Source organism: Salmo salar, chromosome ssa09, assembly GCF_905237065.1.
Source record: "Salmo salar chromosome ssa09, Ssal_v3.1, whole genome shotgun sequence".
NCBI classification, from domain to species: Eukaryota; Metazoa; Chordata; class Actinopteri; order Salmoniformes; family Salmonidae; genus Salmo; species Salmo salar.
In genome coordinates, this window is record NC_059450.1 from 121367629 (window position 1) to 121394649 (window position 27021).

The 27021-nt window shown below is 44.2% G+C and overlaps 3 protein-coding genes across 7 annotated transcripts in view; all 3 read right to left on the bottom strand.

Moving 5' to 3' along the window:
* Positions 1-753: 753 nt before the first annotated feature.
* On the bottom strand, positions 754-5900 carry LOC100136515 (CD3gammadelta-A). Its single transcript, NM_001123621.1, has 7 exons — positions 5831-5900; positions 5367-5443; positions 5114-5134; positions 2023-2226; positions 1738-1878; positions 1433-1500; positions 754-1200 (listed from the first exon to the last, which is right to left on the bottom strand). Exons 2-7 carry the CDS (start codon positions 5416-5418, stop codon positions 1141-1143), a joined length of 546 nt encoding a protein of 181 aa, NP_001117093.1. The 5' UTR covers positions 5419-5443; positions 5831-5900; the 3' UTR covers positions 754-1140.
* Positions 5901-6986: 1086 nt separating this feature from the next.
* On the bottom strand, positions 6987-15041 carry tmm25 (Transmembrane protein 25). Of its 2 annotated transcripts, NM_001140276.1 has the most exons (9): positions 14728-14768; positions 13404-13514; positions 12865-13215; positions 12272-12571; positions 11851-11985; positions 11711-11744; positions 8399-8502; positions 8119-8199; positions 6987-7874 (listed from the first exon to the last, which is right to left on the bottom strand). In NM_001140276.1, exons 2-9 carry the CDS (start codon positions 13483-13485, stop codon positions 7801-7803), a joined length of 1161 nt encoding a protein of 386 aa, NP_001133748.1. In that variant the 5' UTR covers positions 13486-13514; positions 14728-14768; the 3' UTR covers positions 6987-7800. The 2 variants fall into 2 exon arrangements, with proteins under 2 accessions (NP_001133748.1, XP_014069183.1); XM_014213708.2 differs by having other exon boundaries at positions 13404-15041.
* Positions 15042-16047: 1006 nt separating this feature from the next.
* Positions 16048-27021, bottom strand: part of LOC106612637 (serine/threonine-protein kinase SIK3 homolog) — a 44357-nt gene continuing 33383 nt past the window's right edge. For 2 of the 4 annotated variants that reach the window (XM_014213991.2, XM_014213990.2), the window contains 9 exons: positions 23963-24082; positions 23584-23642; positions 23232-23335; positions 22760-23057; positions 20575-21275; positions 20208-20374; positions 19790-19919; positions 19115-19241; positions 16048-18330 (listed from right to left, as the gene is read on the bottom strand). In XM_014213991.2, the coding sequence (XP_014069466.2) occupies positions 19120-19241; positions 19790-19919; positions 20208-20374; positions 20575-21275; positions 22760-23057; positions 23232-23335; positions 23584-23642; positions 23963-24082 (1701 nt within the window). In that variant the 3' untranslated portion in view covers positions 16048-18330; positions 19115-19119. Of the gene's footprint in view, positions 18331-19114; positions 19242-19789; positions 19920-20207; positions 20375-20574; positions 21276-22759; positions 23058-23231; positions 23336-23583; positions 23643-23962; positions 24092-27021 lie in introns of all 4 variants that reach the window. The other 2 variants (XM_045724427.1, XM_045724426.1) reach the window with 1 other exon arrangement.

Here is a 27021-nt window from a genome sequence, read left to right on the forward strand (position 1 = left end):
CCTCCGCTCCCTATGGTACACCTGAATTCACAACAAACCTCCTCTCCCTATGGTACACCTGAAATCACAACAAACCTCCGCTCCCCATGGTACACCTGAATTCATAACAACCTCCGCTCCCCATGGTACACCTGAATTCATAACAACCTCCGCTCCCCATGGTACACCTGAATTCATAACAAACCTCCTCTCACCATGGTACACCTGAATTCATAACAAACCTCCGCTCCCTATGGTACACCTGAATTCACAACAAACCTCCGCTCCCCATGGTACACCTGAATTCATAACAAACCTCCTCTCACCATGGTACACCTGAAATCACAACAAACCTCCGCTCCCTATGGTACACCTGAATTCACAACAAACCTCCGCTCCCCATGGTACACCTGAATTCATAACAACCTCCGCTCCCCATGGTACACCTGAATTCATAACAACCTCCGCTCCCCATGGTACACCTGAATTCATAACAACCTCCGCTCCCCATGGTACACCTGAATTCGTCAAACAACATTATCTGTACACATGTTGAAAAAAAGTATCATCTAGGACTATAAAAGCAAATAACAAATTATGTTACGACATGGAATGACAAAACAACCTAAATGAAAACATGAAAATGTTTGTATGTCCATATACAGTAATATTAACCTTATGAGGCATCATGCCAACAAATTTTCATTAAAAAAATTGGGGAAATCAACAAACGTGTGCAGTTGGACAAATATAATTTATGGTACCAGAAGGAAATCTTAGTTCATGCAAAGCAGTAGAGCAAACTAAACAAAGCAACAGGACAAACAGTCAATGACTCTGTACATCAAATGGACAGTTGAGGGACTTGTCATGGAAATTGTGGACCTGATTTGTGCCTTCACTCAATGCTTTACAACTATTATTCTGTGGCGTGGTAAAAGTAATGTAGCACTGAGCACATTTTATTTGTAGAAAAATGTGTGGTCATATGCACATCCTTAAAAAAACATAGGTGCTGGGCTAATAAAGAACACTAGTAAAGAACAAGATGGCCCGCACAACATTAAAGCTCCCAATTCACCTCTTTATTGACTACGTTTCAATCCGAAACGGATCTTCGAACGGAGCTTAAAGAGTGTGCTTTACATTTGATTTTTCTCTTTATCTCCTTTCTGGCAGAGTGCTGTACTCAGATCTGTCCATGCGCCTTTTATTCAGGGGCTGTGAGAAAGAAAGAAAGAAAGAAAGAAAGAAAGAAAGAAAGAAAGAAAGAAAGAAAGAAAGAAAGAAAGAAAGAAAGAAAGAAAGAAAGAAAGAAAGAAAGAAAGAAAGAAAGAAAGAAAGAAAGTCAGACAGACACAAATGGATCAACCCATCGTGGTAACTTAATGAGTTTGACTAGTTATTTTGTTCATGTCAGGATCGTGGCTCAAAGAAGCCAGGAAACACCTACCTGATAGTGGCCAATGGGGTCTTCGTTTGCACTCGCCTCATTGCAGATGAGCCCCATTTTGCTAGATGCTAGGGGTGAAAGACAGAAATGAAATATTGCATTACATTATTGATTATGGTCTTCATGTGTATTATTTTTGTATGTTTACTGTAAAACATTTCATTTTTAAGATTAGCTCAATTGGAAGTGTTCAATTCTGAGTTTTCTAAATTCTATGCACAACATACAAAGTAGGGTCTCGTCAGGAATCATTCAAATTTCAAGTTCCCATATCCTATGTTTTTCTCCTTTGTGTGGTCACTCACTTTTCTTGCCGGTGATCAGTGTTGCTTTGGGCTGTGAGGCGATACTGTAGACAGCTACTCCAATCAGGACAGTGGCCACCAGGTCTCCCACAACCATCCCTACAGCCGCAGTTGTATCCAGCTCGATGCAGTTATCACAGGCTGGGAACACACACACAAGCACACCACACATACACGACCATTATAATGATGTGTGTTATAATGGCATACACACAAAACAAACATTGACTTATATTATTGTGAGGTATAATTATACATTGAGGGAAACGGCAGTACTGTACTTACTCCGAAATTTCACATAGATTTTGACCTGGTCTTTGTCCTGGTCTTCGTTTGAGACCGGGGCTTTCTCGCATATATACTCGTTTGAGTTCTCATCCTTGTATTCCAATGTTTGAGTAGATATATTAGTACGTTGAAATGTGTAACCATCAGGACATGATACTATGATCTTGTCCGAGGAGAATTCTTCCACTTTTATTTTAAGTTCTAAAGAAATAAACACACCAGCATTAGATCAGATAGATTGATAAGCCCTTCCATGATATTCATGTTTCTCTCCATCTACTTTTTCCTCATGCTCTGTTTCTGTTATTTAAGCAAATGCATATGGGCAGACATAAAGTCAGGTCTATAATTATTGGCACCCTTGATAAAAATAAACAAAAAAGACTGTATGAAAAAATAATACAAATACTGAGCTATACTGTATGCTCAAATATTTATGATTATTTAATAGTAATACATTTGCTCAGAGAAAGAGATTTTGTTTAACAAGTAATACAAAAAAGATAAGGGTCAAAATTATTGGCACTCCCTTTTTCAATAATCTAGCACCCTCCCCTTGCGGGGATAATTACACAGCCTTTCTGTAAAATGTTTTATGAGATTGGAGAACACGTTGGCAGATCAGAGACCTGGCAGTGTGGTGCCAGGACAACAATCTCTCCCTTAACATCAGTAAGAAAAAAGGAGCTGATTCTGAACTATAGGAAACGGAGGGCCGAGCAAGCCCCCATCCAAATAGATGGGGGTATAGTGGTCGAGAGCTTCAAATTCCTTAGTGTCCACATCACTAAGGAATTATCATGGTCCACACACACCAACAGAGTCGTGAAGAGGGCACAACAACGCCTCTTCCCCCTCTGAAAAGATTCGGCATGGGCCCTCAGATCCTAAAAAAGTTTGATCATTGAGAGCATCTTGACTGGCTGCATCATGGCTTGGTATGGCAACTGCTTGCATCTGACCACAAAGCGCTACAGAGGGTAGTGCATACAGCCCAGTACATCACTGGGGCCGAGCTCCCTGCCATCCAGGACCTCTGTACCAGGCGGTGTCAGAGGAAGGCCCTAAAAATTCTCAAAGACTCCAGTAACCCTTGTCATAGACTATTCTCTCTGCTACTGCACGGCAAGCGGTACCGATGGACCAAGTCTGGAACCAACAGGACCCTGAACAGATTCTACCCCCAAGCCATAAGACAGCTAAAAACACTGAACAAAAATATAAACGCAACATTTAAAGTGTTGCTCCCATGTTTAATGTGCTTTAATAAAAGATCCCAGAAATGTTCCATACGCACAAGCTTATTTATCTCAAATGTTGTGCACATCCCTGTTAGTGAGCATTTCTCCTTTGCCAAGATAATCCATCCACCTGACAGGTGTGGCATATCAAGAAGCCGATTCAACAGCATGATCATAACACAGGTGCACCTTGTGTTGGGGGACAGTAAAAGGCCACTCTAAAATGTGAAGTTTTGTCACACAACATAATGCCACAGATGTCTCGAGTTTTGAGGGAGCGAGCAATTGGCATGCTGACCACCAGAGCTGTTGCCAGAGAATTTAATGTTTGTTTTTCTACCATAAGCCACCTCCAACAATGTTTTAGAGAATTTGGCAGAATGTTGAACCAGCCTCACAACCGCAGACCACGTCTATGGTGTCATGTGGGCAAGCGGTTTGCTGATGTCAACATTGTGAACAGAGTGCCCCATGGTGGCGGTGGGGTTATGGTATGGGTAGACATAAGTTTCGGACAACGAACACAATTGCATTTTATCAATGACAATTTGAATATACAGAGATACCATGACTAGATCCTGAGGCCCTTTGTCTTGGCATTCATATGCCGCCATCACCTCATCTTTCAGCATGATAATGCATGGCCCCATGTCGCAAGGATCTTCAACAATTCCTGGAAGCTGAAAACGTCCCAGTTCTTCCATGGCCTGCATATTCACCAGACATGTCACCCATTGAAGATATTTGGGATGCTGTGGATCGACGTGTACGACACGTCGATCCACACGTTTGACTCAACACATGCGCTGCTGTTACTGTTTATTATCTATCCTGTTGCCTAGTCACTTTATCCCTACCTATATGTACTTATCTTCCTCAATTACCTCGTACCCCTGCACATCGACTCGGTACTGGTACCCTGTGTATATAGTCAAGTTGTCGTTACTCATGGTGTATTTATTCCTTGTGTTATTATTTCTCTTGGTGGGAAGGGCCCGTAAGTAAGCATTTCACTGTTAGTCTACACCTATTGTTTACGAAGCATGTGACAAATACTATTTTATTTTATTTGATCTTAGACCATTCCTCCATACAGAATCTTTCCAGATCCTTAATATCCTTCGTCTGCTCTTATGGACTGCCCTCTTCAATTCAAACTACAGGCTTACAATGGAGTTCAAGTCCAGAGCCTAAGAGGGCAATTGCAAAATGCTGATTCTTTGTGGATTTTGATTAGTGCTTAGTTTTATGGTCTTGCTAGAAGATCCTGACAGAAGCAACCAGGTTTTTGTCTACAATGTCCTGATACTTGATGCTTTTGACCTTAACAAGGGCCCCAGGACCAGTAGAAGCAAAATAACCCCACAACATCAAAAGATCCACCACCATATTTTACAGTAGGTATGAGATACTTTTCTGCATATGCTTCTGTTTTTCAACACCAAACCCACCAATGATATCCGTGGCCAAAGAGCTCAATTTTCATGTAATCTGACCATAGCACCAGTTCCAATCCAAGTGCCAACGTCATGTATCAAACTCCAGGCGATGCTATGGTCAGATGACAAAATCATGTTTTTTTCTGAGCAATTGCATTAGTATAAATTAATATAACTTCCCCATTTTCTTTGCATATACTATAGCTCAGTTTTTGTATTATTTATTTTATACAGTATTTTTTGCTCATCTCTATCAAGGATGCCAATACTTATGGTGGGTTTTAGTCAGTTCAGTTAGATAGTTTTGAATACTAAATTAAATTAGGAGAAAACATGATCTATGCCCAGATAATGCCCTAAGATTCATAGTTAGATCGAAACAGGACCTGGATTAATCTGGTCACTTACTTGGGACTGTACCTTCAGCTACTGTAAAAAGAATGGGGGAAGCATCAGTTAAGGTCACAGTAAATAGATCAGAAAGCATTTGTGACCTTGACATCAGTGATCTTGTACTTTTTAAATGTCATCCGGCTGATTAATCTAGTCAGGAATAATAAAGAAGTGATCAGAAAAAAACTGCTGTGTTGAATCATTATTTACATCAATTCTTTATGCAGTCTGTCAATGTATTTTTTTTCACAGATATCCCAAAACTTACCAGTCATGGTCCAAATCACCAACAGATGAGCCAAGAGTATGGTCCACTTCATTCTACTTACTCTTCTCTTGATTCTCCTGGGGAAATTAAACTGGTGTATCATTTCATACACTGCCATTGTAGGAGATGCAACCTAAAGAGCCCCTACGTCCATAATTTAAAAAAGGAGACACCATTTTCTGTCCCTAGTCAGCCATTTTAATTTTACTCAAACTTCTATTTTGTATCATAATAGGAAAATACATACATCTTTATTTACTGAATTGAGACATGACATATTACAAAAAACAACACCTTTACACAAATATATTGATTTATTGTTGTTTTGTGTCTCTTGTGTAATTTTACACATCCTTGGCCTCAACAAACCTTTTAAATTGTAAACCTTTCTAATGCCAGTGATGCCAACTCTTTAAGCGTCTCTATCAACTCTTTAGAATAGGAGTTCAACAATTAAAGCATACCTTAATATTGAATCCTTTTCCCTGTATGTTTCCAAAAAGTCTTCAGAATGTAACCTTCTCAGTAGGTCTGTCTGTCTCTATGTCTATGAGGAGGAAGTGTGTATGATTGGTTTATCTGCCGTTACACCAGGGGCTGTCTCTATCTGGTACCTCTGTCATTTCTCTGAAATTAGTCTGGGTTGGGTTATGGGTGAGGCCACAGCTCAAAATATCTTCAACATGCTGCTTTAGCAAGTATTGTCACTTTTGATACAACAATGTCCCAATGTGTAATACCATATTATAAAGGGTAAGAATAACTACATATGGGCCTACAGTAAATTGCAAAAAAAGATTTAAGAGAGTCTAATGGTTTTAGTATGGAATATGATTTTACCAAGTAGTAAAACATGATTATGATCATACATTTCTTTAAGAAAGTTATGTCCCAATGATTCTGTAGAAAACCTAAAATCCCTACTGCTCTGCAAAGGAGCCATGTGAGGAAGACAAAGAGATGATCCCACAAAGCAGCTTCCTGCTTGGCTACGGTAGACCACAACACCCTGTAACCTACAACTTACACCTGGAACACAGTCACACTCTCACCCAGTCACTAAGACACAATGCCTCAAACACTACCACCCCTACGCCAACAAAAACAACAACGCACTAACCAAGATAAGACAGAAAACACTTTTCTTGGAAGAATTGCAGTACACAATATGTTGATTTTGGGGGTCATAACATCATCTTTCTGTTCAAAACTACACACAATCACATCTACTCAGTCAGCAGTGTCAGAACCATAAAATATAGGACAGTATCACTTCCCTCTCAGCAGTGTCCAATGAACACAATCTGAGATATAATTGTCATATGTAAATGTCATTACAATTTCCATCAGACTAAAGGCTGCATTTCCGCCCACTGGCACAGCACACTGAAATGGGCCAACACTAGTCTGGGCTCCATTACAGCAGAACCAGCCCTGACCTGCAAAGCACCGATGACCTCTGGTGACAACATTAATATGACAAGCCAGACAGACCATTATGTGTAAATCAATAGACAGTTGGATCCCTTAGTCTCCATCTTAACTACGGTAATTGACAGGGTAAGATTAGTGCCCCCTGTTGGTTGAATAAAAACAAAAAGCAGAATTTACCGTCCAAAGTCAAATCCATAGTTATATTCATCTTTATTAGATTTATTTTATACACATATACATATCAATACAAATATACATATACACATATTTTATACTTGTAGATGAATATATTTTGTTTATGTATATAGCCATAGAAATATGTCAGTTCACATACATTGTCTTGGACATTCTTATGATATACAAAGAACATGAAGCATTCCGTAATCCAACAAGAGTTCATGGTTATGGTATGTGATCAACAGACTGTAGTATATGGAGGAGTGGTAGGTGTCAGTCAGTGTAAACCATCTAAAACACAGGTACAGTATACTTCCCACACTGAGTATCGGTTTAGGTGTTTAGAGCCATCTAAATGTATTAACTTGATACCACAACTGCACCCTTTGATAACTCAGTCCATGGCAGTCAGAGTTATTAGCCTGGTCCCAGATCTGTTTGTGACATATTGTCACACCAAACAGACCGACAGCACAAACAGATATAGGACCAGGCTACAGATTTATACCTGTCAGCTTGAAAGACACTAACCAGTCAACAAAGGACCTGATATTCTGAGTTTCTGATTTTCACTGAATCAAGATGGAATGTGATCACCTGCTGTAATAGGTTCATCTGGACAACCTCAGAGTGAGATAGCTAACTACAGTATCTTCCTAACAGGTTCCTCTTGCTGGTCTGCTCCTGTAATCATCTCAGCATCTCTATTGGTCCTTTTTGAAGATGGGATCGGCTGATTGGCTGACTGGCAGTCGTTCACAGGTTCCTTTTGGCCGGTTGCACTGTGGTTTGACCACCCAGTGGTGGAACTGGGGCGTAGTAGTCAGAGCCAGATCTCATCACTGCTCTTGCTGTTCACCTTATAGATGTAGCCCACCATGGGGTACAGGGCAAAGCCTGGAGGGGGTGTCAACAACAACCTTTAGAACAATGTATGGACATATGTGGTGCACAGTATACAGACACACAAACGAGAATTATAGGCTCACACACATCCAATAGTATATATAAACACATCCACACCCTCCGTAACACGCCTGAAAATATGTTACACATTACATTAGTGTGGAAAGTGTAGACTGGGCCAACTCATTTCCATTCAACAGGCAAGCTAACCTTAAACCTCTGAATCCTGTCTTACCCCTGGCAGCGTAGGCAGCAGACAGATCCTCCTCTTCCTCTCTCATCTTCTCCCCAAGGTGGCGTTTGGCGGTCTCTCGTGCTACAGAGAGACCACATGGGGATGAGGAAGTAGAGTAACAGATGGGACAGAGTCATGGAGAAGACCACAGGGACAGATGCCAGTGCCCAGGGCACCAAAATGGCCACTCTGTTTCCTGTTCTGTAATTGCTTTGCACCATTGATGAGAGTTCTGCCTCGGTTCTAATGAGGTATCTGTCTCTCAGCAGTAGTGTCTTACCTTTATGCAGGGTGCTGAGGTCGTTGAGTTGCATGTTGGAAGGTAGAGACATGTTCTCTCTGGGTAGGGATATCTTGTCTACCTTCACACTAGGTGATTCCATACTGAAACAAGAGTCATGGCGTGTATTTATTAGTGCACACCGTAGCAAAACGTTTCTTATTGGATAAGTTTAGGTATGCCCATCCCCGTTTTGGCCTGTTTGCTTCTGTTTGTTTCCTAGTGAATACACCCATGTAAAGTATATTATTATACAGACACTTGCCTTGTGTACTGTACTCTAAATACTGTAAATACTTAAAGAGGAGCATGAATACAATACATAGGTAACAGTGGCAACCCGTAATTCTGGACAGGTGGGGGAGGGGGGCTTGCCTGTTTTGCATGTTATTATTGCATTAATACATGTCAGATATCAGTTTTCAAACAATATAAAAAATGATGTATATCATTGAGTTAATAAAGCTGCACACAAACATGGTCTCTTTGTTTTCTTGAGTAAGGCAGCTCCAAAATGCAGGTGTTTCAGCCAAGCTCAGTGCTTTCTGTGGTGGTGGGGCAAGCCAGCAGAAAATGCAGAGCGTTGCTCAGTGTTCTGTCACTCATGGGGACACTATGTCACTGCCAAGTGTAAGAGGAGACCTTGAAAATTCTAGCACTTTGGGTGCTGCCATATAGTCACATTATAAGTGTCCATCCAAGAAGGCTCAAGGTCATTGGCCACTGATAAAATGACGTCAAATCACGTTACATGTACAGTAGCTTTGACTGGACTGATCATGTTAACATCTTACTTTCACAATCTGAGCTAGCAGTCATCATCATGAATCAAATCGACAATCTACTGACAAAACCTTTTTAATCCTTGTCATATGAAGAGAAATAATGAAGAGAAATTATAGGTAAAACGTATTGGTGCTCATCGGCCATTGGACATAAATATTACACAACAAGTTGGAAATCACAAATTCAACAAGTGGTTTGGAAGGAATCAGTGACTGTGGCTGTGTGGTCCCAAATACGGGATTAAGGGGCTCTTTTCCAAGTTTAAAATGATAAACATTCAACATTGGCCATGCTGTCAATGAAGCATGATTTGGGTCAGGCTCAAAACAACTGTTAACTCAGAATTGCGAAAACTTGACCTTCGTGAGTTCAAGACAACTGGGAAGTCGGGAATAAATGAGCTCTGACTGGGAAAATACGTTTTGAACGGTCATCCAACTTGTTTTGAAAGCACCATAAATCCAGAGAATGCCAGAATTTGATGACAAAATTTGCCCACGAAGGACCGCCACTCCACCTTCCTGTTCAAGTGAGCACAGCACAACAAGGTGAGTCCAAAAATGTATTGTATGCTACGGCATAAATTATGTAATATGCCAGGGAGATATGTGTACTGTAGCTAAGAAAGTAATACTAAGTGTATGTTGTGTAGTATGATGTTAGTAGCCCATGTGCCTCACCCTTAATAATTTGGTCTATTTACCCTTCTTAATTTTGGCAACTGTTCTGACTGTTCTACTTTTAGCCTATAACCTGTTCTAGAGAAATGTAATCATTGAATATTGTAAAAGCTTTCATTGTCTGCTTATATGCCCCCTTTATTTATCCTACGGTTCTGACTTGGTGTACAGGGAGAACACTGTAAGAACGGCCCATATTCTGAATTCTGTTGCTGTACATTTCAAAAGTGCTAAACAAATAATTATATTTGGATATTGTGGATAACTACAAATACCTAGGTGTCTGGTTAGACTGTAAACTCTCCTTCCAGACTCACATCAATCATCTCCAATCCAAAGTTAAATCTAGAATTGGCTTCCTATTTCGCAACAAAGCATCCTTCACTCATGCTGCCAAACATACCCTCGTAAAACTGACCATCCTACCAATCCTCGACTTCGGCGATGTCATTTACAAAATAGCCTCCAATACCCTACTCAACAAGCTGGATGCAGTCTATCACAGTGCCATCCGTTTTGTCACCAAAGCCCCATATACTACCCACCACTGCGACCTGTACGCTCTCGTTGGCTGGCCTTCGCTTCATAATCGTCGCCAAACACATTGGCTCCAGGTCATCTACAAGACCCTGCTAGGTAAAGTCCCCCCTTATCTCCGCTCACTGGTCACCATAGCAGCACCCACCTGTAGCACGCGCTCCAGCAGGTATATCTCTCTGGTCACCCCTAAAGCCAACTCCTCCTTTGGTCGTCTCTCCTTCCAGTTCTCTGCTGCCAATGACTGGAACGAACTAAAAAAATCTCTGAAACTGGAAACACTTATCTCCCTCACTAGCTTTAAGCACCAGCTATCAGAGCAGCTCCCAGATCACTGCACATAGCCCATCTATAATTTAGCCCAAACTACTACCTCTTCCCCTACTGTATTTATTTATTTTATTTATTATTTTGCTCCTTTGCACCATATTATTTATATTTTAACTTTGACCTTTCTTCAAATTATAATTCTACCATTCCAGTGTTTTACTTGCTATACTTTATTCACTTTGCCACCATGGCCTTTTTTTGCCTTTACCTCCCTTATCTCACATCATTTGCTCACATTGTATATAGTCTTATTTTTGTCTACTGTATCATTGATTGTATGTTGTTTTACTCCATGTGTAACTCTGTGTTCTTGTATGTTGTCGAACTGCTTTGCTTTATCTTGGCCAGGTCGCAATTGTAAATGAGAACTTGTTCTCAACTTGCCTACCTGGTTAAATAAAGGTGAAATAAAAAAATAAATATAAATTGACTAACGTTATGTCTGTCCTAGCTCGCTCATTAATGTCTTAATCGAAGTTAAGGATTTCCTTTTATCCGCTTTCGTCCCCTTATGCCATAATTTGTACATCTCAATTGTTAGTAGATACAATATTTATTTAAGCAAGTCAGCCATATCAGCTATGTTTTTTTAAAAGGCAGAAAATGAGGCTGAATGATGTTGGGACTGCATGTTCGGATAGCTTTACGTAGGCCCTAACAGTTTGTGGGCACCGTATGTCACCATTGCAGTGCAATTAATGTATTGTTTAGTGTTGTGCTGTGTAGTGGCTTTGCTTGCATGCATCACACTTTTATTTATGTTTTTCCCCACCAAGACTTAGTACATGCTAATATCGCCACTGATATGTATTACGTTTTAGCAGACACTCTTTTCCAGAGCGACTTACCATAGCAGTGAGTTCATACATTTTCATACTATTCCCTTTTTTTCGTATTCAAAGAAAGGCACATTTAGACACACACCTATGCTGACAACTGACACAAACAACAGACTGACTAACTAAATAATGTACGTTACCATTTTTTCGCCATTATAATCTCGACTGGCTCATCTGAAAAAGAACAGGCACAGACATTGTTCAGAGACTTAAAGCACTTCATTCACTGTATCATCAAAATACAACAGTTCCTCCCACCCTCCTTGCTCCCCTGTCTCACCGATGATGGCCTTGCCCTTGTTCTTGTGCAGAAGGCAGAGCACCAGAAGGCTGAGGATGAGGAAGGTAACGAAGCCCACAGCGCCCCCTGTCAGGATGCCCAGCACTGGCACCTCCACCCTGGACTGGAGGAACTCTGGAGAATACAGAAACAGGGGTCCTATGATCTGGGCTGTAGTGGAAAAAATGGCTTTTTTTATTTATTTATTTATTTCACCTTTATTTAACCAGGTAGGCAAGTTCTCATTTACAATTGCGACCTGGTCAAGACTTTTCACACTACTGAGCCGAACCGAGCTGGGCCAAACCAAGCTATGCTCAGCTGGCCTGGTTACGCATCCACCCCTCGCTGAAAAGAAAATATGCAAGACAGTTGGTTCGTGTCGGCATGACAGTAAGAAAAGGGTCAGAGTGATATTGACCTGTCAGACCTGCCAGAGCTAGGTTGCTCTGAGCTGCACCGACACTGTTGCTGGCGTTTACGGAGACATTCCCTGATAGGCTGCTCGGGGCGACCTGCAGCGTGTGATTGGTCAGCCAGGGGTAGCTCCGCGAGTCCAGGATGAGGAAGTCCGAAGTGTTGGCCACCAGCTGACCGGACTGGTCCACCCAGGTGATGTGGGCAGGGGGGTTGGACCGTACCAAGGCAAAGAGGACCAGGGAGAGGCCAGGGTCTGAGGTCTCAGTGTAGTGAGCGTTCACACGCAGAATCTCTGGCTGGACTGTGATAGAAAAGGGGAACAGAACAAATAGAGGAAACTGAGCATCACATCAGTTCAATGTACTACTGGGTTTAAATAACCTACAGTGGTGGGATCATATTGGATATTGATATTAGCACTGCGGCCAATGATAATATCTGAGTAAGCAGAAGGACTTTAGGGTTAATACTGCCGTTGGATATGTAACCTTATTTCAACAAGTAAGTGAAACCTTAACAGCCACAACAGATAATCATATTAACACATTCCCCACACCACGCAACATCAGTAGATCATTCAACAAGCCTCCTCACACTGCACATTGAGGGTGACGGTGGCGTTGTAGCTCTCTCCACTGTGAGGGCTGGAGGCGGCACATACTAGCTCTCTATCCCACTTCCTGGCTCTCAGAGAGAAGGTGCTGTTGTGCTTGGAGTCCGGTGTCAGCAGCCCAGACTCCTCCCGTGATGTCACCACCAGGCGCCCAGGTGTCCGTTTGGCCGACGGCGGTCTCTGTCTCTCCCCGTTGAGGTACCACGTCAGCAGGGGCGGGGCATGAGGATTCCAACCCTCTGATTGGCAGTTGAACTTGTGGGTGACATTCTCTTTCAGTGTTAGTGCAGCTCGATGCCATCCATCAATTTTGGGCGCATGTTCGATGGCACCTGGACAAAAAGTTGATGTAAAAAAAAAGATGTGTCCTTGAAACTCAGTGTCTATTTCAATGTACTTTTCATTGGTATCTCATGAGAATCTTTATCAATATACTATAACTCAATAAGAACTGAGTAGTATACTCTGAGGTGGTATAGTTTCCATCTCTTAGTTTTTGTGATCCAGTCTTGTTACTGACCTGTCCATGCCCAGGCCAAGGTGTTTAGCAGCAGGACAGTGGTGCCCGGCACCTGCCTCAGACACACACACTCCATGCTCATCCACAGGACCACCAACACACACCTGCTATCTGCCATGATGTGCACTCGCAAGCACACACACAGGGATAGAGAGACTGGCAGTAAGTGATTGCTTTCCAGTGACTGAATAGAGGGTTTACACAGACAAGAGAATGAAAAGCAAAACAGAGGTGGACAAACAGACAGATAGAAACAAGACAGGGAAATAGGACAGTGTGTCAGATTGGAGAGAAAGAGAGAAAGAGAGAACATGGACATATAAGAATAGCATTAGCTCTAGAAAGAAAAACAAGAAAACACTGACAGAAAGAAAGACTGGGACAAAGACCGTAAAAACACATAGGAATAAAGAGGATAGATCCCAAAGAGAGACAAAGAGAATGCGGTGAACACAGATAAACAACTTGTGTGAACAGACAATGTCAACAGAAGAGCAGTAGCTTCCTGGACAATCCATGAAGAGACACAGGAATAGCCAATCAGAAAGGATACAAAAGTATGAAAGACAAAGAAATAGCCAAACTGCGACGGGATATAGAGACACAATGAACAGTGATGATGAGAGGTAGAGTAAGAGTTGATTAAGCTCTTCACAAATAGACCCTGACTCCAGAGTATTCAATCATTTGCTGGCTGTCTAACATTGATTTGTTAGGAGCTGCAGTGCGATACGCTGATATAGACGCCGTCTGAGTAAATCTCTACCAGCAGATTAAAAACACAGGCCTGTTTAAAGGAGAAGTCAGTGATTTCACACCACATACGTGCAAATCAAATGTGTGAAAAAGCACCAGAAATGACCAACGCCTGATACTATCAATCCCGGATTATCATGGTCACATGATCAATGTGTCAGCACCTTCCAGTAAAGCAGGCATGCAAGCACGACATCAACACATAAAGCTGACAGCATGAGAATAGTATTCCATAGTATTCCCCAAATAAACAAATAGCTCAATCAGTCCAGTAAAGAGAGGGCTGGAAGCTTGTTATCATAACAAGCACAGGCACGATGGATTGAAGGGAGTAATGGACAAGAGGATTGAGAGCTAGAGGGCTAGACTCTGCGCAACACACTAAATTTGCTGTGCAGGGATGCATGGTGTCCTCAAAACGCACACATACGCAAATATACACAGCGATGCACACAGTCTTTCAAACGCAGATATACCAACACACACAACAGTCCTAACCTTTCTTCCCCCATTCTTTATTTTCTCTCTCTCTCACACACACACACACAAATCCATGTTAGTGTGTTACCTTGGCACAGTCTGCAGATGGTGGTGGGATGATTCAGCCTGTCGGTCCTCCATACATGCTGGGTAGGGTAGCAGAGAAGAGAGACAGCACCCCCTGGCTCACTCAACTACACACACACACACACACACACACAATCCTCTGACTGCAGCAAGCAGCATTTAGTGGCTGACGCAGGCAGTCATGCTGTCGCCTCACAGACAACGAGAAGGGGAGAGGAAAGAGGAGAGGGGGAGCGAGAGGAAAACGGGACAAGCTACGCAATGCATCCGTCATTCAGTGAGCCAGTAGCCACGTATTACAAGGTGTGAGAGATAGAAAAATGAAGGGATGGCTGGAAGGAGAGTGATGGGGGGGGGGTCATTCTACGAAGACACAGGGGACTAGCTGTTATCCACTTATCTTGCCCATCTTCCAATCACAGCCCCACAGCATCCTTGCCTGCCCCTCCTCCATTACATCCTATAGGGCTCCTTAGATCTGTGCTCAGCTACGGTTGCCTGAAAAGCCACTGCAGTGCAGCTATACAGACAGACCAAAGAAGCTGATCACCGAGCACTGCAGCCCTGAGGTAGAGGGATGTTGATCAATAGCTTACCCAATGGTCCCCATTCATCCCTACAGTGCTCCTGTGTCAGGGACAAAGAGGTCCTTTCCTTAACTCTCATAAATACAACTAGAGGAGTTCTTCTTACCCAGGAGGATTTCAGGTTTGTGCCTCATCTATCACAGACTGTCAAATCTGGAGTATATGGCAGGGTTGATCATTTTTAAATTCAGTCAACTGAGGAAGGAAACTGAAATTCCAATTCTAGTGGGAATTTCAGTTTCCTTCCTGAATTGACTAAATTGGAATGGAGCGCAACCCTGCCATAGTGCATGAAGATGTTTGTACATGTTTGACCATCCTTAACTCTGCTCCTCAACTACAAGCAACTGCTTGTAGTTGAGGACAATCAGTATGGCATTCAGACTGACAAAAAACAAGCAGTGGCATTCAGACTGACAAAAAACAAGCAGTGTGGCATTCAGACTGACAAATAACCAGCAGTGTGACATTCAGACTGACAAATAACAAGCGGTGTGACATTCAGACTGACAAATAACAAGCAGTGTGACATTCAGACTGACAAAAAACAAGCAGTGTGACATTCAGACTGACAAATAACAAGCAGTGTGACATTCAGACTGACAAATAACAAGCAGTGTGACATTCAGACTGACAAAAAACAAGCAGTGTGACATTCAGACTGACAAAAAACAAGCATAAATACACAGGTGGTATACAGATTCCTAAAATCTATTGATCACCCAAACACATTGTCTTTTTAAATTATTTATTTATATATATTTATTTAATTCATCTCAGTTTGGTTGGTATTCTATTTAATCATCGTTGTTGCACTTTAGTATTTTTGTACTCCCAAAAACAAAATAAACAATAGAAAAAGAGAACATAGGATACAGGTTTACAGATGATAAGAGGGAAGTCAGACAGAAACAAACAAGGAAGAGAGGACAACGAGGTGGTCACTCATCAGCAACACACTCACAGTCCCTCGCTGGACCATGATGCACTGGGAGTTCTCCGGACAAGGTGGGGATAGGGAGGCGGATCATTCTCCCACCCCCTCTGCTCACTATCTGAACTGTACATACTGCACTGGGGTCAAACTGAAGCAACCGGTCTGTCTCTGGTCAGTTCCTCATTTCTCTCCCTCTGAAGAGATGAAGGACTGAATTCAGTATTGGGGCTGGAGTAGGTCTCACTTGATGATCATGTGACGAAGGGAGGGAAAGAGAGAGCGAGAAAGAGATAGAAAAGGGAGGCAGCACATGTGCAGAGTAGTAGTCTCCTCCTTGGATGTGGCCGTAGCGGGGCCAGAGTCGGGAGAAGAGGCTATGTCCAGTGTGTGTTGGCCAATAAGGGGGCGATGAGGTCCGAGACGGAGGGTACCACTGCAGATTGGGGGAGCGAGTGGAGAAGGGGTCTGTCCATCTCCACCTCTAAAATGTCTTACGATGATGAGGGTGATGATATGTCCGCTATATTACAGTTCCCCTCCGTTTCAATGACTGCATTCCCAGCACCGAACCACCCCACAACCCAATGCCAAATCTACCCCAAAAAACAACAACGACGAGATCAATGATTGAAATGATAAAAAGTAACAAATAACCACTATACTCTTCAAGTATCTCGATAATAAAACAATAAGAACAATCTTTTTTTATGACAATGAAGGAGAATTTTCTCCCTGTACTCTTTTGGCTAAAAATCTCAATATTCAGAAAAGAAAAGATCTGAAGACATCCAAAAATACAAATAATAACAATATAAAAAATGCCTCCGCAACACCCCCCCCCCCACCAAACAAAAAATGGGATACAGCAATTGTGGTCTATACATGGTGTCGCTGTACAGGGGAGGAAGGGGAAGCATGTCTGTTAAAACTACACACAATGCCACACTGTCACAAAAGGTGGCAGGGGAGTGATGGGGAGTGGAAAAAGATGATGAGAGAAGGATGGAATGAAGAACGGGAGGGGGGGAGAGAAGGGCTTAAAACAAGAGAGAACAAGGGAGTGAGAAAAGGAGAAGGTAGTATGGGAGGGTAAACAGGGAGAAGAATTAAAGATAGCTTGAACCGAAAGTGCAGAATTACTTAAGTAATCAAAACTAAAATGTTTTCTTCCTTGCAACACAGAACAGTTTGTTTTCCTTTAATAATAATTCTCATTATAATCATAATAACAATAAAACTTATTTTACAGAAAACAGTAATAACAATAATGATCATAATTTCTAGATGAACATTAGCCCGTAAAAATGAATTTTAAAAACAATTAATAAAAAGAACAACAGAACAGGAAAACAAAATAAAAAAACGAGAGCTGGTTGTGCTGTGCGATCCTCGATGTCACTGAGCTCCTTTGTTTTTTTTTAGCGCCTCTGAGCCTGACCCAAACCCACCCCTGCAAGCCCAATGGAATGGGTCACTCTGAGAGAGAGCCTCATAGGCTCTGAGATCACAGCCCGCTCCGGAATGGTCCACTGGAATACAGTGGAGGGGAGAGGGAGGAGCGGACAGAACCTCACAGGAATCCCTGCGCACAGACTTGGTGTGAATACTTTGGGTTTGTGGCTGAGTGTGTGCATGTGTAAGTTTATGTTACCTATACGTTTTGCCTGTATGAATGTCTGGGACATTGAGGCGCATGAGTATGTTGCTATGGCAACAGTTAGGAGGAGGAGGGGGGGTAAGGGGGGCAGGAGAGCGGGACCGCAAGGGGGTAGGAAGGAAGAAGTGAACGGGGGAAGCAGAGCCCAATCTATCCAATCGGACGGAAGAGCAGAAATGGAGAGAGCCAATGATGGCAATGCTTGCTAGATGGCTGTGCAGAACAGAATGCTGGCATTGAACCCACTCCCCTCGCCCAGCCAATCCCCACCCACCCACCCCGGGCTGCAGCCGACAGGCTGCCTGCCCTCCCCCAAGCCCCATGACTGACGGACAGCGCCCCCTCCAGACAGACAATGGCGGTTTGGCGTGATGCTGCTCAACACAGGTGGCTGATGTGGACCTTTATACACAGAAGACGCTCCTAGGAGAGAGAGAACACAGAGGGACAGAGTTAACACTAGGGGTGAATTTCAATTGTCTTTCCTTGGTTCTTGTGCCCTCTCTCCTTGCCTCCATCTCAAAAAGCATATCTGAGGATCCCCCCAGTCCTTCTCTTCCAATGAGCTTAGAGAAGGAAGTGAGGAGAGATGTGAGGATTCACCACTCTGGATATCCCCTAGCTAGGAGCACTAACACTTCTAGTACTGTGCTTTATCCTGTTCACCTCTTGACCAACCAAGTCAGTACTGTGAATGAGAATCGTATCCTAAATGACCTGCCTGGCTAAATGAAGTTTAATTAAATGACAACTGATCTAAGAACAGCATTAACATTTTGGGGCGGCAGGTAGCCTAGTGATTAGAGCGTTGGGCCAGTAACCGAAAGGTTGCTGGATCGAATCCCCGAGTTGACAAGGTAAAAATCTGTTGCTCTGCCCCTGAACAAGGCAGTTAACCCACTGTTCCCCGGTAGCGTGTCAGTGTAAATAAGAATTTGTTCTTAACTGACTTGCCTAGTTAAATAAAGGTTACATCTAAAAAAAATGAAATAACAAACAAACAGTTGCAACAGTATGGACATCCGTTGATATGAGTCTGGTAAAGGACATTCACTGACTGTAGACTGAGTTCGGGCAACAGTCATACTGTAAGGTTGGTCCAAAATGGCTCCCGATTCCCCAAATATAGTGCACTACTGGTCAAAAGTGGTGCCCTATATAGGGAATAGGGTGCCATTTGAGACGCAGACTAAGTGCATGTGTGTACCTGTGTTAGACCCCGGCCTGCTCCATGCTGTACTGCAGGTCTGGGGGTTTGTAGCTATGAAGGATGTTGCTGGTGCAGGACGACGGGTAGCAGGCTCCAGCGTGGAGCTCTCCCTCCACGTCACATACTGCCAGGAGAAAACACACAGACACACAGCCTTTCAGTATGAAGAACTCCTCCATGTTCAAGGCAGGTATTTGGTGGGTATTGTGAGTGCATGTGCATGATCCTCCATGGCTCAGTTGGGCGGCAGCTAGCCTAGCTGTTAGAGCGTTGGGCCAGTAACCGAAAGGTCGCTGGTTCGAATACCCGAGTCGTCAAGGTGAAAATCTGCCGATCTGCTATTAAGCAAGGCACTTAACCATAATTTGTTCCAGGGGCGCCTTACTACTATGGCTGACCCTGTAAAACAACACGTCACTGCACCTACCCGGTGTATTTCACAATAATATATCTATTTATAACGGCAGGATTATGGGTTCAATTCCCTTTGGGACCACCAATAGAAAATGCATGCAAGTGTCTGCTAAAACGGCATATATTGTTATACTATATATTAGCCCTGTGCTAGAGATTATTTTAGAGTTCACATTTTACTTAGACCAGACTGAGTCTGCCACGTTTCACTCACTTTACCTCGTTTAGTGTGTGTGTGTACGTGTACGTGACACTGACCTGACTCTTCCCGCTGGTGGAGCTGCTGGCTTCCTGTCAGAGATGATTGGCTGAGGATGTCAGACATGCGGGCCGAGCTCAGAGCCTTGCCAGCCAATAGGCTCATCCCAGACATGGGCTCGGCCTGGTCCTGAGGCGGTACAGAAAGACACGTTAAGTACATAAACGCACGCACACAGACATACAATGTTCAATTCCAAATCAACCCCTAGTCCCTAACCCTATGCATGCCATACAGATCTGAAAAGATAGGTATGAGCAACACGGTCCATCGTGCCCTCTGATAGGCTAGGTAAACTAAGACCTATCCATTGAACCTATCCAATCCTTTGTGAGCTACACAAGAGGCTGAGAGATTCTGTAGATTCTATTTCTGAGGTCCCAAACGGAGCACATTATGGCACCGTGAGAGACTCACATAGGCGTCGTCGCAGGTCTGGATGGTGTGGTGGCGCTGTAGCTGGCCCCGGGGCCGATAGCCATCCCCCTGGGGGCCCCTGGTGGAGTAGCCCACTCCGTTACGGTCAGGCACGCCCTGCTCCATAACCTGCTGCCCCTGGGTCCTGCAGTCAACATGCTCATTGTCTGGAAGGGGGAAGAGAGGGAGGGAGGGATTACTGAAGTTGCTAAGTTAACAACATAGAATGTAGCTTGTGTGACCGAAGCAGGAATGTGTAAAAAGCATGTGAATATCAGCATACAGGGATGTGAAAGCTGTTTGACACCATAGAAATAGAATCTAAATAGTCCTTCTATTTCTACGGTTGAGCCTGCTTGGCTCTTACCTCTGGTTGTGGTGGTGCTCCTGATGTAGCCGTGTCTGTGTGTGGGGGAGTTGTAGGGGGGCGTCCCTCCCTGGGGGGGGCCAAGCAGGTCATGGCCGTCCCCACAGCCTTGGGCTTTGGCCAGGAGGCCCTCATGGTAGCCAGGTGGCAGGTCATCCTCCTCCATGCTCTCTGAGTGGGGCAGGCTGGGGGGCTGGACGTCTGGGGGCCTGATCTGGAGGAGGTGGTGGTAGGGGCTTCCCGGCTCCAGAGACTCCCCTTGGCCGAGCTGGCGCAGCAGCAGCATTTCCGTGTAGTCTTGGGGCACGTTGGGGGAAGTGGGGGGTGCCGGCCGAGGGCTCGGCCTCTTCAGCAGGGAGGCCAGGTCCTGGGGGGGCAGGCGGGGGTCGGCGTGGCCCGTCAGGGAGTGGCGGGGGGAGAGGAGACCCTGTAGGGTGGGGGTGACGTGCTGCTGGGGCCGGTACTCCAAGGGGGTGGGGGAGAGGAGAGCCTGCTGCAGGGCAGAGGGGCTCCCGTAGCCCCCGCCTCCAGCGCCACCGACCACCCCACCCTGGTAGCCCTCCATCCCTGGCACCTTGAGGGAGGTCCCCTGGAGGTAGGGGTTGTAGCCCCCCACTACCCCCGATGGCCGAGAGCCCTCGCCGAACAGATGGGGGTTGAAGGCGGCCTGGTCGTATGTGTTGAACCGTCCGAGGCTGCGACTGGGGGGGGAGGGAGGGACCAGGGAAGAGCAGGGGAAGAGTCAGTTTATATGCTGCAACAAAATGTATCATCCAATGCAAATACTTCTGAAAGGGAAAAAACAAATACACCATTGAGATGAAATATTTTGGATTAAGGAAGTATACAAGAAATAAATGCCAGTTATTATTAGTAGTAGTATTAAAATGAAATGAGTTATGAACAGTATGAGAAGTATGACAAAACACAAATATGTCTACGTGATTCTGACACGACAATACAATTCTACATCTTAAATACAACAGTATGACCCACTATTATGGGTGATAATTAGCACAGAAGCCTTCCAGATTAAAGGTTCACAAGTCCACTGAAGGGTGTGCAAGCAGTCATGGTATTGAGTGACAACCTCAAATACACACAAATTCTGTTGCTTTGCCAGAGGAAATGACAGGAAAATCAAATGATGAGGTAACCACCAAGCTTGTCACCCCCTCTCAGTGAACGTGGTCTAGGCTAAACATAGAAATACAACACACAGACTGTTGGGTATAGGAATTCCTAGTTCCTACAGTGTTGCTACCAGCTGGAAGGGACACTCCTACTACTAGCAGTCATCCCACCACCTACGTCCATTTAGTCAGCCAATCTCAGTGGAGGAATCAGCGGTGACGGGATGGCTTCCTTTTCAGCCAAGTAGGTTTTTTGGGGGTAATCAAAACACTTTGGTAACAGTGGTATTTCTCAATGTAAAAACCCACAAGAATTTGTCTGAAATCCACTAACCTATCTGGTGTTAGACCCTGTTGTCCCTGAATAGCAGGGGCGTAAAACAACTAATTTCGTCCCGCAGGTTGCATTCGGTCTTCACAGAGGTCCCGAGGGCCACACTTAATATTAGATTATATTTCCTCGCAGTCAAAAAGTGCAAAAGATAACATAACCTCTATCCATTGCATTTTGGATTTTTTTATGCTCCCTGACTGTCTAGCTTTCGTTTTTCGAAAGGGCCGGATTGAATGGGCTCACGGGTCCATTTGTTTGACACCCCTGCTATATAGACTACTTTTGACCAGGGCACAGGGTCTAAAGAAGTTCAGCATATAAGGAATAGGCTGCCATTTAGGACGCATCCCATGCTGCCTCTAAATCCCACCCCCCAATAATACAAGCCCAAAAATATGTACACCACGGGCAACACGGTTTATAAAACTGTATTATGAGTGAGTTTTGGGCTTCAGGAACATGGCTTCCTAGGGTTGACTGAGGTATGAGAGACTGAAATCTACAATAACTGAAGATGACGGGGAAAAAAATTGGCGGGGTGGAAAAATAGATGAAATGGAGGTATTGACAGTGTGAGGACATGCGAGAAAGTCCAAAACACAGAGTTGAAGAACATGAAAGTTTAAGAAAAGTGATGGAGGGAAAATAAAAAATCAAATCAAAAGTGCAAAGGGAAACAGCCATGACGGGTCAGCCACACAGGCAGCGTGAGGGTCACCTGTGGGTCTCGGCATTGTCTGCGCTCAGCTGCTTCCCCAGGACCCGGTGGGAGCACGGCGTGGAAAGGAAAGCCTGCTGCTGGCGCTGCAGGGCCCCACCCCCTCCCAGCTCCACCTCCTGCACCTGGATAGTCACCTGCTGCTGGGGCATGGGGATGCCCCCCCCACGGGAAGAGGAGCAGGGCTGCTGCTGCTGGGGGGGCAGGGTGACGGGGCGGAGGCCGCAAGGGGGGGGACTCCCGCTGGAGCGCTGGTAGAGGGCGGGGGCGTGCTGGTACTGCACCGCTGATGGTACACCTGGGGGTAGGAGGGAGAGATCAGTCAGTCAGGAGAGAGCTAATATACCTACAAACAGGTTATGTCAACCATCACTACGTCCTAATAAGGGATCATTTGTCATATTGACTGATCATTCAGTCCTTTAGTCCAATAAAAAGACAAGTAAGAATAAGGGGTGGAGTTAGAACTCACCATGCCCCTGCATCATCGCTGTTGGAGGGGGACTCTGATTCGGCTGTCTGAGAAGGTGGTTGTTGGGATGTGTAGGCGGTGGGCTGGAGGGCTGGATATGCAACCTGAGGGAAGGGAGAGAACAGACAGGGATGTAAATAACACTTAAAATCAATAGAGCGGCACAAAAGCCTGGCTTGTTGGTGGAGCGTCTCTGAGCTGCACCAGAGCAGACTATTGCCATAGAGTGTGTTCCTTTGAACCCGTGTGCATAAAAATAAATGCTTGTTTTTAGTCACTAATGAGTATCATCAGTCTCTTGCTCAGAGTGTGCGGGTGTTGACAACTCAGGGTGTGTGTGTGGTGTTTTCACCTCTGGAGCTGGTGGGTAAGGTGACTGGGCTGGCAGTCTCCGTGTCCCAAAGACAGGGCCTGCAGAATGGAGAGAAAGATTCAGCTAATGGAAAAGCAATTTAGGAACGCATAATGGCATGTGTTTACGGTGTTTGTGTCACATCGACCTGCATTTCCCAGTGTGTGACTGTCTTTCAGAGAGAGAAGAGATGGGGACAGAAATGTCCCAGGCTCAAAGTGACTTGCATCTGCTGGTATAGAAAACGCTGCTCCAGCTGATACAAACCATGCAGTGTGTGAGTATGTGTGTCTGTGTCTTTCTCGTGTGTGTGTGTGTGTGTGTGTGTGTGTGTGTGTGTGTGTGTGTGTGTGTGTGTGTGTGTGTGTGTCACAGTGACCTGTATCTGCTGGTGTAGAATCTGCTGCTCTTGCTGGTACAGGAAATGCTGTTGTTGTGTGTGCTCAAGCAGCCGCTCGTCCTGGGGGCAAGCGTACATCTTCTGCAGCTGCTCACACTCCTGGTACACATACGCGCACAAACACACAACAAACATATTGTTGTTAGAGACCACACAAAGAAAGACAGTGGAACCTGAAATATAAGGAATAGCATTATTTGTGGTCACTTTCACTTGAATACCCCATCCGACGATAACACAACAATAAAAGACATTCAAATCAATTCTTTGTCGCATGTCAAAAAGGCCTTTTCCTTCCTATGTATATTGGATGGGGAATAAAGCTTTTTGAATTAAATTGAATCCATTTCAGAGTCTATGAGGTTTGTATGTAAGGCATGTTGTCCTTCCTTACACTTCTAAAATGGCTGTTAACTCCATAATACAGACCGGTTCTGAAATCATCAATAGAGAATTTTCCCTACTGCCTTGTTGTGCACTGCTACAATGACCTTGGAGATCCCTCCGCCACCTCTCTAGCGCTAGTCTCTCATCACAGCCTTGACATTAAACTGTTAAATCGATTAGCTAATATCTAGCCTGGTCCCAGACCTGTTTGTGCTATCATTTTGGCATGACAAACAGTTGACATAATAGCACAAACAGATCTGGGACAAGGCTAGCGGATTTGGTTCTGGCGTAATGACTTTAGCTGTGACCGAGGGCAGAGTTGCTGGTGACATCAATGGCAGCTTGTTTTGTATTGACGCTCACCCCCGTGACCCAACAGCCTAGTGTTTACTCTCACCATAACACCATCCCAAACTTGAGTCTGTGGGATTACCCCTAATTAACCCCGTGTGGCTCAGTTGGTAGAGCATGGTGTTTGCAATGCCAGGGTTGTGGGTTCGATTCCCACGGGGGACCAGTACGGAGAAAAAAATTATGAAATGTATGCATTCACTACTGTAAGTCGCTCTGGATAAGATCGTCTGCTAAATGACTAAAATGTAAAATGTAAATGTAAATTACCACCCCAGTGACATCAGCACCCTTAGGCCAATCCCAATATCCTCGAACCTGCTGAAACTCTTGATGCCCCCACCTTGGATCTGTGTCTATTACATACTGACTATATTGCTAAAGCAGTTCAGTGTTTCAATCCAACACTGCACAATCTGTCCTTGTGTATGGAATCAAACTAATTGAAGGTTAAGTGGGAATAAGTGGATTACATCAAGTGCCTGCACACTTAGGTGCAGAAGGAAGATAGAATGAAACAGAAGCGTAAGGGGTAAGGCAGGACAATGCTTAGGAGCTGCAGTGCTTACCCAAAGAAGTATTGTAGACTGCAGAGCAATGCAAAAAAAAAAGAAAAAAAAAAAAAATGTGTTAAGTCTTTACATATTTCAATATAGTTCAGCCAGCCTCGGCGTTGTGTAGAGGTGCAGGTGACAGAATGTCGAAAAAAGCTGGATAAAAAAAGATGAAAAAAAAGAACATTGATGACTTGTTCTTTACATGGAGACACATTGAATGAAAAGCAGAAAATTAAAAATGTCCTTGGTTTCGGAGAATGGTAGAATGGTATGGCTTCTGGAAAAAAAGATGGATGGGAGGGAGGGGTCTTTAAGTACACAGACTAAACAAGAATAAACCTGTGTTTTGGTGTCTCTACACTGGTCGATACAATGGAGCAGGTAGGTACGGGTTAAGGCAGGACCAGCAGGATCAGGTGGGTAGGGGAACTAAGGACCAGCGGATTTGAGAGAATGAGAATTACAAGAGGCCTTTCAACTGATGGGATCTCAATGGAGAGCCAGTTCCTGTGTTTCACACCACCTGGAACTTCCAGAGGCAAAAGTAGAGCACTTGACAAGCTATCTAGCAATGTGCGTATGCAAGTGATTCTATTGTGACAAAGGTATTAATTGAATCACCGGTAAGACCTGCTCTTTTCCCCGGATGCATTAACAAAATACTTTCCAGTGAGGCCAGACAGTTTAGTATGACGATAGAGGACGTCAGGGAGTCAGTCATTAAAACACCAGGACAGTACAAAGTGGAGATGTACACACTGACTCTACACTGAATCTTCTCTAAAGAGGCTCAGTATCTAAATCTGTCCTTTCACTGTGTAGGAAAACAAAGTGGTTTGAAAGTAAGTGGATGACATCAAGGGAGGCTTGTGGGGCATTCACACTAGTGGGCAGTCTGGGCACCTACGTAGGAGCAGCAGGTAGATACATTGGAGCAGGTACGGGGTAAGGCAGGGCTATGCTTAGGAGCTGCAGTTAGGGGGTAAGGACTAGTCTCTCAGGACTAGTCTCTCGTGAAAGAAGAAAACATAAAAATGCTATGTCTTTCGGGAGGCTGTGAGATACAGTGCTTTGAGAAAGTATTCCGAACCCTTGACTGTTTCTAAAAGAGATTTCATTGTTTTTTTCACTCATCAATCTACACACAATACCCCATAATGACAAAGCAAAAACCGGTTTTTAGAAATGTTTGCAAATGTATAAAAAAAATGGAAATATTACATTTACATAAGTATTCAGAACCTTTATTTAGTACTTTGTTGAAGAATCTTTGGAAGCGATTACAGCCTCGAGTCTTCTTGGGTATGACGCTACAAGCTTGGCACACCTGTATTTGGGGAGTTTCTCCCATTCTTCTCTGCAGATCCTCGCAAGCTCTTTCAGGTTGGATGGGGAGCGTTGCTGCACAGCTATTTTCAGGTCTCTCCAGAGATGTTCGATAGGGTTCAAGTCCGGACTCTGGCTGGGTCACTCAAGGACATTCAAAGACTTGTCCCGAAAGACTTTAAACTTGATTTCATCAGACCAGAGAATCTTGTTTCTCATGGTCTGAGTCCTTTAGGTGCCTTTTGGCAAACTCCAAGCGGTCTGTCATGTGCCTTTTACTGAGGAGTGGGTTCCATCTAGCCACTCTACCATAAAGGCCTGATTGGTGGAGTGCTGCAGAGATGGTTGTCATTCTGGAAGGTTCTCCCATCTCCACAGAGGAACACTGGATCTTTGTCAGAATGACCATCGGGT

What these genes read in the sequence shown, in the direction of transcription:
- LOC100136515 (NM_001123621.1), bottom strand. Translation starts at nt 5,418, where the DNA reads ATGAAGTGGACCATACTCTTGGCTCATCTGTTGGTGATTTGGACCATG. An exon ending in GGTGATTTGGACCATGACTG is followed by an intron (nt 5,135 to 5,366) that starts GTAAGTTTTGGG and finishes TTCTTTTTACAG; the next exon opens with TAGCTGAAGGTACAGTCCCA. An exon ending in ACCCCATTGGCCACTATCAG is followed by an intron (nt 1,201 to 1,432) that starts GTAGGTGTTTCC and finishes TCTTTCTCACAG; the next exon opens with CCCCTGAATAAAAGGCGCAT.
- tmm25 (XM_014213708.2), bottom strand. Translation starts at nt 13,722, where the DNA reads ATGTCCATGTTCTCTCTTTCTCTCTTTCTCTCCAATCTGACACACTGT. An exon ending in CAAGGGCAAGGCCATCATCG is followed by an intron (nt 11,745 to 11,850) that starts GTGAGACAGGGG and finishes GTTCTTTTTCAG; the next exon opens with ATGAGCCAGTCGAGATTATA. An exon ending in TGCTGCCTACGCTGCCAGGG is followed by an intron (nt 7,875 to 8,118) that starts GTAAGACAGGAT and finishes CACCCCCTCCAG; the next exon opens with GCTTTGCCCTGTACCCCATG.